At 39.9% G+C, this 12,274-nt stretch overlaps 1 protein-coding gene across 2 annotated transcripts in view; it reads left to right on the forward strand.

Moving 5' to 3' along the window:
• ccdc85cb (coiled-coil domain containing 85C, b) overlaps nucleotides 1–12,274 on the forward strand; it is a 75,734-nt gene that overhangs the window by 42,294 nt on the left and 21,166 nt on the right. Inside the window, exon 3 of one of the 2 annotated variants that reach the window (XM_089118463.1) lies at nucleotides 7,615–7,653. The exons of the other annotated variant lie outside the window; for it this stretch is intronic. Within the exon in view, the coding sequence (XP_088974589.1) occupies nucleotides 7,615–7,653 (39 nt within the window). The remainder of the gene's footprint in view (nucleotides 1–7,614; nucleotides 7,654–12,274) is intronic. 2 annotated transcript variants of the gene reach the window in all.

Raw genomic sequence — 12,274 nt, forward strand, 5'->3', positions numbered from 1 at the left:
CAAACTCTGGTCAGGCCAATCATATCGTGTATAGAGTTGGTGGGCGGGCTTAACACAATGACGGCAGAGTTGTGACGGTTCTGCGCCTTGATTTCCCAGCTACTCGAAAACAAACAAGATTCTGCCTGGCGAACAGCGGTCTTTCGAATCGGCTCTGGAGGACTTGGAGTTAAGAGAACGTCTCTTAAAGGGTTAGTTCACCCAAAAATGAAAATTAAGTCATTAATTACTCACCCCCATGCTGTACCAACCCCGTAAGACCTTCGTTCGTCTTCGGAACACAAATGAAGATATTTTTGATTAAATTTGAGAGCTGTATAACTACCACATTGGCTCCTAAAGGACTGCCTCTTGACGGCCCAGAAAGTCAATGAAGAAAATGTTTAAATATTCCAAGTGACTACCGTGGCTCAACTATATGTTTATCAAGCGAAGCGAATACTTTTTGTGCGAAAAAACAAACAAAAATAACGAGTTTATTCGACTATTTCTTTTCTTCCTTGTAGGCCAGAACGAGACTTCCTTAGATTTCCACGACGCATGCGCGAGAATTGCGATCTGCTCACACCAGCTTACACTACTTCAGATCGCAATTCTCGCGCATGCGTCGTGGAAATCAAAGGAAGTCTCGTTCTGGCCTACAAGGAAGAAAAGAAATAGTCGAATAAACTCGTTATTTTTGTTTGTTTTTTCGCACAAAAAGTATTCGCGTCGCTTGATAAACATATAGTTGAGCCACGGTAGTCACTTGGGATATTTAAACATTTTCTTCATTGACTTTCTGGGCCGTCAAGAGGCAGTCCCTTAGGAGCCAATGTGGTAGTTATACAGCTCTCAAATTTAATCAAAAATATCTTCATTTGTGTTCCGAAGACGAACGAAGGTCTTACGGGGTTGGTACAGCATGGGGGTGAGTAATTAATGACTTAATTTTCATTTTTGGGTGAACTAACCCTTTAAGTCATTCTTAAAAAAGGAAAATGTGTTCGGAGTTTTGACGACAGGATACGGCAAACGTTTAGGATACGGCAATCAACTAGCTCCGCTGATGGGAAAACGCATTGGACTCACTCTGCCAGAGCCATTCATTGCTCTGGTTGTAGTGCTATCCTATTGCGTGCAGATCTTGATGTAGGTCTGGCTTGCCAGGCGAATAATAAGGCTGAAGGAAATGCAAATTCAAGTGTGTACTGTAGAGGGCGCAGCTCAAGCAAACCAAAGAAGAATAGGACACTGGAGAAAAAATGTTTAACACTTACTTAACCAATAAAAACAAAAAATCTAAAGTAATTTTTGCTTATGGTTTAGCTGAATCATCGAAGGTCAGAAGCATTTACATTGGTCAAAGTGAGATTAAATGTATACAAATATTTGCGTGTTATTCTTTTTTTGCATTTCACTTTTATTCATTTTGAGGAATACTGAATCTTTTTTGTGCTGTCAGTCAATAAATGTGGAAAAGTAACTAGCGTTACTTATTTGAAAAAGTAACTCTGATATTTTGCTGTAAATTTAAAAGTAATGCGTTACTTTACTAGTTACTTGAAAAAGTAATCTGATTATGTAACTCAAGTTACTTGTAATGAGTTACCTTCGACACTGGCTGCTGCTAGTGTCTGTAACAATTGTTTTGATTATTAATGTCACAGCACCGTTTTTATAGCATCACATAACTAACTAGACAGTCCCTCCAGAAAAACGCGATTATGCGATCGCTGAATTCAATGCAAAATCAGCCAAAGTCCGCATATTTATGCGGGGGCCGCATTTTTTCAAATACGCCGCACTTTCGCCGCATAAATTGCCGATTTCCTTGCAAAATATGCGGGGTTTGCATAATTTCATAATCCTCGCATTTTCGTTGCAAAAAAAAAGTCACGTGTATTTTAGTAGAAAGTTAAAAAATGTTCCGTTTGCTTCACACAAGAGCAGCCATTTCCCTCTGTTTCCATGGGAACGTTATGAAGTGACGCAATTACGCGACGCCGGACAGACTCACGGAGGCGATTATCTCACAAATCGAACTCGTATAACTGTCTGTCACACGTTCTACCGTCACATCGTTACTTAATAAACAACATAAGATAAAAGAAGTAGCATCAAACAGAAATTACCCGCACACATGGGGCGTTTGAGGCGCACATATAACACTGCAGAGAGTTCAACAGGGAGCGCGCAGCTCTTAAAGGGGCCACACCTTATTTACACTCGTTATAGTCTGAAATAAAACAAGATGAGAAATTAAATATTCCCAGCACTTTCTATGATGTAGTATGCTTGCTTATCAAAGGAAGTAATAAGAAATGACTCTTACATTAGCCTAGTGAGAACAGGATGTTGGGGGAATCACTGAAAAAGAGAAATCTTTTTCATCAAACCGCAATTTTTGCAAGTTCTCTCAATTTTTGCAAATTCCTGCAATTTCATCGCATAAAATTGCATAAATATCCCGCATATTCCATCGCATTTTTAAAGAAAACGGGCCGAGCAGGCTAATCAATCAATTTTTGCCCGCAACAATCACAAAAAAACTCAGCGTTTTTCTGGAAGGACTGAATACTATTATGGTAAATGTTATATATAAATCGCAAATGTTTTCACTAATTTTTGGAAATTACCACCACAAAATCAGTCATTTTGATCGCAAAAATCACAAAAAAAAATCGTGAAATCCTGGAGGGACTGACTAGAAGCAAACTTATTTTAAAAACAAACGGACCGGTCACAGGGGGGCAACCGAGACGTTTTGGTTTCGCTTGTGTGGCATGCTTGGTATAGATATACACACTACTGGGCAAAGGTTTGAAATAATGTTTTTGAAAGAAGTCTCTTATGCTCAACATGGCTGCATGTATTAGATTCATAATACAGTAAAAACAGTAATATTGTGAAATATTGTTACCATTTCTTTAAAATATTTTAAGTGTAAGAAAAAATGAAGTGGACGTCGAAGATCTCAAAAATGAAGTTTATTTACAGAATAGCAGTGGCAAGGCACACGAAGCACCTTGGGTTCACCGGCGTCAGAATGAACCCCGAACATTCAAATCTTCAACCTTTTATCCTGTTACTGTCCTCTTAATGTAAATGAAGTTGCTCTTGTCGTAACAGCTGTGTTCTGTCTTTGATCTTCTTTCAAATAAGAACGGCCAAATGTTTAAGGTGATAACATCTCTTTGAAGCCCCCTAATCAAGATGGTTCTTGAATACCTGCTGTCCTTCCCACGCTATAGGTGATGAACATGACTGTGATACTTTTAAGATTGTAAGGAATTGATTCTATGATAAATAAGCTCTTTTAAGTGAAGGAACCTTTCAATATAATCTATATTGGAGTGGAAGTTTGATCGGAGCAGACTGTAATTTCTTACATAAGTCAATTAATTCCTGAGAAGTTAATTTTCAGCATCATTACTCCAGTCTTCAGTGTCACATGATCCTTTAGAAATCAGTCTAATATGTTGATTTGCTGCATCACAGGAATAAACTACATGGTTATTTTAAATTGTAATCATTTTTTACAGGATTACTGTTTTTACTATTTTTGATCAGATAAATGCAGCCATGATGAGAATAAAACATGGGATTACAATTCAATATTTAACATTTTAAAACATTTTTTGTTGTTCAATGAACAAATATTTTATTAAGCAAATATATATGGCATTTGTTGCTTGATATCATATTTAACATCAATGAAATCAGAACATCGATGTGGCCCGTGTCACGACTGTTGTATTGGTAAGAAAGCTTGGAATATAATGCACAAGCCACATTAACCACTTTTGACTTTCCTGGGTCAGAACTTTCTCTTTAATATGTACAGTAAAAGAGCAGCCAGTCCTTTCTTTAGCATTTCTTCTTTTGTGTCGCACGGATGAAAGAAAGTCGTATACTCAGAATGACACGGTGGTGTATTTCTGGGTGAATTATTCCTTCAGTCTCTAGTGAGTAAAAAAAACACTGTGTGGGCACTGGAAATACTGACTACAAAGCAGTTCTCATGAAGCCCTTTGTTGGTAGAATTCATTACAGTTTTCATAGAAACAAAGCCGAGAGTGTTGGCATTGGCCAAGGGCTTGAAAGAGTCCTTGGATCTGCAATAATTCTCTCTTTTAATCATATATCCTCATTACGGTTTCATCGCCAGCCCCCTCGGTCTAGCAGTGGATGTGGGTGTATCAGACGGCGGTACACTTAAAATGTTGTGCCTTTTCGAGTCAAAGCTATTTGAGTCTCTATCTCTGAACATGTGGAACATAGGGCTTTGAATGTCTGAAAGCATTTTATCCCCAGGATGGAGAGCACTTTGTAAGAGTATGATTAAAATGCAAGAGAGTTACTTTCTCCCTCCGGTCAAATGAGAGAAAACGGTTTTCGTCTCATCGGTGCAGTCCTCTGAGAATGAGCGCATTCACTTGAAGCATGATTAATTCAGAGGAGAGCTCAATCCTTCAGAGAACGCCGTCCTGAGCGCACATGAACCGAGCTGAACTTGTGATTTCCCAGGATACCTACACTAAGCTTTTCCTAAAAGCCATTTCAGCTGTTGTGATAGATGACACTTTTGGTTTGTGACTTACTTGTGACCCTAAGATTGACATGTTGTTGTCATGGAAAGGGCCTATAAGTCTTTAAAATAGACTCATCAGACCAGGCAACATTTTTCCAGTCTTCAACTGTCCAATTTTGGTGAGCTCTTGCAAATTGTAGCCTCTTTTTCCTATTTGTAGTGGAGATGAGTGGTACCCGGTGGGGGCTTCTGCTGTTGTAGCCCATCCGCCTCAAGGTTGTGGCTTCACAAATGCTTTGCTGCATACCTCGGTTGTAACGAGTGGTTATTTCAGTCAAAGTTTCTCTTCTATCAGCTTGAATCAGTCCGCCCATTCTCCTCTGACCTCTAGCATCAACAAGGCATTTTCGCCCACAGGACTGCCGCATACTGGATGTTTTTCCCTTTTCACACCATTCTTTGTAAACCCTAGAAATGGTTGTGCGTGAAAATCCCAGTGACTGAGCAGATTGTGAAATACTTAGACCGGCCTGTCTGTAGGGCCCTATAATTTCCGCGATCACGGAATCGCGGGCGGAATTAACGCGGAATCTAGTGTTAACGCGGAATGGGAAGAACGTATGTCTGGGGAAAATGCAGAGAGACAGGGAAGCAGATCTGGGCGACACAACCCCTCCCGTCATTTCAGCTCATGACGGCATCAAAACAATAGCCACGTTTCCACTGAAAGCATGGCGAAGTGGCTCTCCACGGCTCTGCTTTCTTCGGCGGAAAAGTTAAGAAACTCGTCGCGCACACGCACGCACACACACACACACGCAAAGTCCCCTCCGTGCACCTCTGTCTATGAGGTGTCGGACCGAGTGTGTGTGTCCGAGTCGAGAGCGCGCGCGCGAGAGATGAGACAGCGCGCTCAACAGTGCGCGTGAGAGAGACCGAGTGTGTCCAAGAGAGCACGCGAGAGAGACCGAGTGTGTCCGAGAGAGCGCTCGACAGTGCGCGCAACAGAGACTGAGTGTGTTCGAGAGAGCACTCGACAGTGCATGCGAGAGACAGAAGCTGCATCCCAATGTGCATAGCTACTATGCCACTATTTAGGATGGATAGTATGCACATTATGACGCAGCTAGAGTGTGACTTTTATTTTAACTTATATAAACTAATATAATTTATTTTTACAGGACATAATCATATTTTGTTGTTACTTGAAGTACTTAGAGTGCAGTGCTTTGTTGCATCATGCAGTATTTGTCATTTTAAGAGTAAATGCCTATTTTATTTGTGTACATTCTAATCATTAACATTAAAAGCAACATTAAAAGCTCTTTTACAACTAAAATAACAGTAAAGGGTAAAAAAAAAAACTGAATTTGCAAAAATTAAAACGGAAAAAACGGAATTTGGGAAAAAATAAAACGCATTTTATAGGGCCCTATGTCTGGCACCAACAACCATGCCACACTCAAAATTGTTTAAATCACCTTTCTTTCCCATTCTGACATTTAGTTTGGAGTTCAGGAGATTGTCTTGACCAGGACTTCACCCCTAAATGCAATGAAGCAACTGCCATGTGATTGGTTGATTAGATAATTGTATTAATGAGAAATTGAACAGATGTTTTTAATAATCCTTTGAGTTTATAAATAAAATTAAGTGTGAGTGTGTATATATATATATAAATATCTATTTTTGGCCCCTTCACACCAAAAGTTAAATGAATGAAGGAATTGCAGGATGGATGAAATGCAAATTCACAGTTCTTCTGTACAGTTAAAGGACAACTCCGGCGCAAAATGAACCTTTGGTCTAATTACACATTGTTACCTAGTCAACCGTTATCTGAGATTTTTTTTCATGATTGCCGAATGTAAATAGTTTTATCTATAAAAACAGTTTAGCCTATAATGCTAGTATAACGCTAGTCTATAGGGCATAGAGTAATGACAAATAAAAATCGCTTTTTATTACCACTAACAAGGCTCAAAATAGCCCCACAGTAACACGGTAGCACAATAAGGATCCATACATTCAAACCGAAGCATTGAGAACTTTGTCAGTGTCCATACCGTTTAATAAGAAGATATTTTATACACACAGTCAACTTTGCGAATACAGGAAGAAGCCATCTTTGAAAAATAGTCTCTACCAGTCGATCTACGAACGCCGATCCAAGTGCGCTGGTGAGATGTGAATAAAGTGATAATGTGAGCGCGAACAGTAGGCATTGCAACATGTACATATTAAAGAGAAGAAAATGGTTCGTGTTTGTGTTTCTTCTGGAAACAATGGACCATATAAGATTCTGCACAGTTCAGCGCACTTGGATCAGCGTTCGTAGATCGACTGGTAGAGACTATATTTTAAAGATGGCTTCTTCCTGTATTCGTGAAGTTGACTGTGTGTATAAAATATCTTCTTATTAAACTGTATGGACACTGACAAAGTTCTCAATGCTTCGTTTTGCATGTAGGGATCCTTATTGTGCTACCGTGTTACTGTGGGGCTATTTTGAGCCTTGTTAGTGGTAATAAAAAGCGATTTTTATTTGTCATTACTCTATGCCCTATAGACTAGCGTTATACTAGCATTATAGGCTAAACTGTTTTAATAGATAAAACTATTTAGATTCGGCAATCATGAAAAAAAATCTCAGATAACGGTTGAATAGGTAACAATGTGCAATTAGACCAAAGGTTCATTTTGCGCCGGAGTTGTCCTTTAAGGCGCAGCTCAAACAATTTTTACTAAAAAAAAAAAAAAAACACTCCTTCTGCAATAAAAACTAAAAAATTTAAAAAATGTATGTTATATGTATGCATGTAATGTAAGTATATACCCCCCCTGTGGTGTAAATCAGGTTTTTACTGTTGTTTATACAGTATGTATATGTGGAGTTTTAATGTGCTTTGAGACAAACCATGAGTAAATCCATAAGTCACACCTGGTATATTTTTCTGTTGATGTATATAGTTGAGAAACCATGTGAGCAGCAACAGAGGATTAACACAAAAATGTGAAGTCTGAAGCCTTCTGTTTGAATATTTAATCTGATGATTATAATGTGTTTAATTGGTTTGTGAAATGTCTCTTGTGTTCTCCAGCCCTGTAGCCGTTATAGCTTATCAAAGCTGTCCATGAAGGTAACTTTACCACACGTTTGCTCAGTGGTGATGGAGCTTTATTTCCTCTTAGCTCTCTTCTTGCTTTTTTCTTATCTTTGTACTCTAGTTCTCTAACTTAAAAAAGCTGGTGTGTAAAATGGCATGCTAGTCTAAAAGTGCTTGTGCTAACATGCTGGGATGATGGCGCATGAGCTCATATGCTTGTCCCTCTTTCTGATCTTATCTTTTATTCAAGCAACACAGGTAGTGCAGCATCAATTTTTCATGTCTGACAAACTGATGGATGTAAAGATGAGTATGAACATATTGAAATGTTTAATAAATGCCCCCTTATCTGTCTTGGCCATCGTCCATAATCTTTTCTAAGAAGATGCACATTTTTTTAGCACTCTCTGTCAAGTTTGAATCCCGTTGTGTTGCATTAAATTATATTTGACTGTCCAATAAAATATGGACGTCACTAGTTTATGGGTAGCATGACTGAATGTAGAAACCGTATAATTCCAGTCATTAAATTCATAAATTCACCACATTCAACAATAAACTATTGGCAATTAGTTGTAATTACAAATATTAAAGCTAAATTAAAAGAAAACAAAGTCCAGACAGTAATTGACTGCTAGTCTGTTGATGAGTGACAGGATGATCCTACTCATTTCTAGTTTAACGATAATTAAATTTGTGAAAAGAATGCAAAGTGTGTCTGTCTAGTCAGGAATAACTACTGTATTGTTGTCAGATGTTTTAAATTACTTGATGTTTACTCGGATGTTGTCAGAGCAACAATACATTCAGGTGAGGAATGTTGGCCCTTCAAACAGGTTGCGTTCCGGCGGTGCAGGTGAACCTATTTCTATTGACATGGTAGACGCGCAATAACGTCAGTCTGCAGGAATTCTGACACTCCCTCGGTGCATTCAGGCTCATTTCAACAATAAACACAAGGCTTTCATATAATGCTTCTCAGAATTTTGGACACCATTGAATAGGATTCCATCTTATAAATCAAATTAAACCATACAGTTAGTACAACAAACTTAAATTTGACTGATTTTTACCTTCTCCAGTAGGTAACTACGCACAAACACACCCTGTTTGTATGCCCTCTGTAAGTTCGGCATAGTTTTCCTTCGCTTTCTCAGGAAAAAGACATCTCTCTCAGCAAATTTAGAAGAAGCTGTATTTCAAACTGGATCATTTCTCAATAAACAGTCATAGAATGAAGACTTGATGGATCCTGAAGAAAGATGGAAAACTCTCCAATTATAATTATTTAAATGAGTTTCTATATGTAAAATACAGAAACCCTTGTTTTTAGTGACACCGGTGGCCATTAAGTGAACTGCAGTCAGCAACTTGCTGCTCATTCTCACACTCATGTCATGCACATTTAACACACAAGAGACTCGATGTGATTCAAAGGCTCGATATACTCACAGCGAAGTTCTTTTTCGTTCTTCACTTAGAGTTTAAAAATAAGATGCAGCGATATACTGTTAATGAACATTCAGACGTCTTCCACGCTGCTGAGAGCGACGCTTATGAGCGACATGTAAATATGTGCTGCATCCTTTCCTCTTAATAATAATATAAACAGAACAAAAATGAAAGTGGTAGTTAAGAAACCTTTTGATCATAGAGATGTGGATATGTTCAGAGACTATTTATTTGGAGACATGCCACTTCCTCAATCCTCAATACAACTATAAAGGGAAAACCATAGACAGTATAAGAAATGGACAGAGCCATCTCATTGGAACTCCATTGAAACAAGTGAAGCCCATTTTTTAGCGTTTTTTTTTTTTTTTTTTTCCAACACTTCCGTTCCTGATGCGCAGACTCAAACCATCTCAAACAGAGCTTGACGACGTAGATGTGATGTCAGCAACCCGTCTGTCTTCTAGTGGCTGTGGCATGAGAAATCTGAATCATTCTCTTCTGAAACATGCAGAGGCGGAGAGTGTGAGTAGGAGCTGTCCGTGAGCTAGGAGCAGGAAACACTTTTGCTAGGTATTCTGATTGATTATTTTGTCATTTTGCCTCCACGTTTCCCCGATTGCGCGCGAGCTTCTCCTCCTGTCCATACGGTAATCTCTCTACTTTGCGACAGAGAGTCGCGTGGTTATGATGCAATCGTTAGGGCCGGTTCACATATCGCGTCTTTTGCGCGCTCAAGTTCGTTATTTCAAATGTAGGCGTGCTGTATGCGCTATAATGGAAGCGGTGCGGTCGCGGTGCGACGCGCTCGTTTTTTCCATGCGCGTCCGCGCCGCGTCAAGATAAAAACATCTCAACTTTTCAGAATACTGCAAGCGCACCATACGCACACAATAGGTCATGTGACAAGAACCAACTGAAGGAAAATGGAGAATGCGGCGCGCCCAGCGTTTTCTACGCGTTTTTAGGCGCTAAATGTGAATCCGGCCTTAAGGCCATTGCACACGGAGTACGAAATTTTCGTATGCGTATTTTCGTGTTCGTCAGCCTAAAAATTCGGCACGCACAGAAACCTTGCACACCGAGTCCGTTGCGTATTTATTAAACCTTTGCGGGGAAAAAACGCAAAAATACCAAATGGATTCGTCAAGCAGTGAGGATGATTTTTGTCCTCTCTCTTATTGAAAAGAGAAGAAAGAGAAAATATTACGTCCATCCAATCTTGAAATTGCGCCGAGAGGAAGGAGCGTTCCTTATTAAGGAGTTGCGCATTTATCCTGAGCTTTTCAAAATTTACCTCAGAATGTCAGTGGGACAGTTTGATTCTTTGCTAGCGATTCTGGAGCCACAAGACCACCAATTTCCGTGAACCAATCGATTCTGAACAGAGACTGGCAGTGTGTCTGGTATGGACCAGGTATGGACGGACACACACACACACACACACACACCCGCCCGCCCGCGCGCGGCCCGGTGGAAGCGCTGGGCAGACAGAACAGCTAGGATGTTATTGTGTATTGTGTAACTATATTGTGCCCAAATAATACATTAGTTATCGAATAGGCTGCTCAATCACACCTTATTTCGATCCTAAATTTCAATCTGATTGAAAGGGGAGGTTTATTAATTTCATAATCCAATATAGAGAAGAGAACATAAACACTTGATCGAATTGAAAACCGAAACTGAAAGCACGGCGCATATGTGCAATGATTTGAGGACGAGCTCCCCCCGGCCCTGAATTGTCAAAAGACCTCTCAAAATGCTGGCTCTGGATGCGAAAAACGCAGAAAATCGAACCCGATCCGATTAATTTTATGACGGACGAAAGTTTCGGAGGCGGTGTGCAAGCGTGACTGACATAACGTGAGGTTGAATTTTTTTTTTTAACGTGCGAAAATTTCGGATGCGAATTTCGTACTCAGTGTGCAATGGCCTTTAGCCTACTTTACAAAAAACTGCTTCTACGGGGCCATAACATAAGCTACAAGGTAATGGAGCATTTTATACATTGTCGTGATTCTTTAGAAATAAATAATGGACAAATGGGGACTTCAAACGCCTCAAATGTAAAGTTATTCCCCGTCAAAGTGACGCCAAAATGAATGGGAGTCAATGGAAATGATAACGCAAGTGAAGTTCTGCTACAAGATGGCAGCGCCCGCGAGGTTTCAACTTCCGGTCGATGGATTACACCCTTGAGGAAAACCCGTAACACCAAAGATGGCGGTTGTATGCACATGCCCCGCCCCTTCCCGCTGGAAAGCCAATCGTCTGCTTTTAACAGTCAAGCCGGGAAACATTTAAGCCTATCGTCTGGTTCCACCGACGCATGCGCACAGTTGAGGTTTGCAACAATGGAAAATATGGTAATGTTTGAAAAGGCGGCAGATTTGATATGTGTTAGTTGTGTAAATATCAGACATCCCAAGTCTCCCGTAAGTTCTGGGAGTCTCCCGCAGATTGATAGCAAATTAGTTCAAATCTCCCTGAATCTAGAGCGAGCGAGCAGTAGCGCGCGTGACAGAGAGTGAGAGAACCCTTGCGCATGTGCAGTAAAAGTGTAACCTGTGGGGAAAAAGGTGTTTTAAACCTTATTTTGGGGCAAAGTCATCAAACTTATTCAGCGATTTTTCTCATATTTTATTACCGTTTGTATACAAGCATTTGTTATGTCCCGGTGACTATTGAAAGTGCGTCTCTGCCCATTGGTTTAGATCGGAGCCTGGTCTTGTAAGTCCGAAATAGCTGCCCAGAGGCGTTGCCAAGATGGCGGCCGAGTGGAATGACTTGCCTAAAAGGACTTTGATATGTTTGCACAAGCTTTGCAATTCACCGGCATCATGTCGACAGGTTAATTTAAATTACACCGTTATGATAGTTTAAGCTACTTGAGACTATAGACCATGTAGAGCTGGCTCTGTGAGACTATAGTTTAAATTAATAGCTTTTCTTTGCATGAAACATTGACATTACAGTACAGAATAGCTCTGTCAACATTATCCTGAACATTGTATAAGCATTCGTTTGTTCGTGTGTCATTGAACGGGAGAGAGGATCTCGGGAACGTTTATAAACGTCACATACTTTCGATTTTCTCGGCAAAAACGACCCTTCCTTCACATACAAATTAATCTACAGACTTTCATAGGCAACCTACTGTAGGAAGTCGGAGCTCTTATTTTTTAAGTTTCGTTACAGT

This window comes from Pimephales promelas, chromosome 13, assembly GCF_988280905.1.
Source record: "Pimephales promelas chromosome 13, fPimPro1.hap1.1, whole genome shotgun sequence".
NCBI classification, from domain to species: Eukaryota; Metazoa; Chordata; class Actinopteri; order Cypriniformes; family Leuciscidae; genus Pimephales; species Pimephales promelas.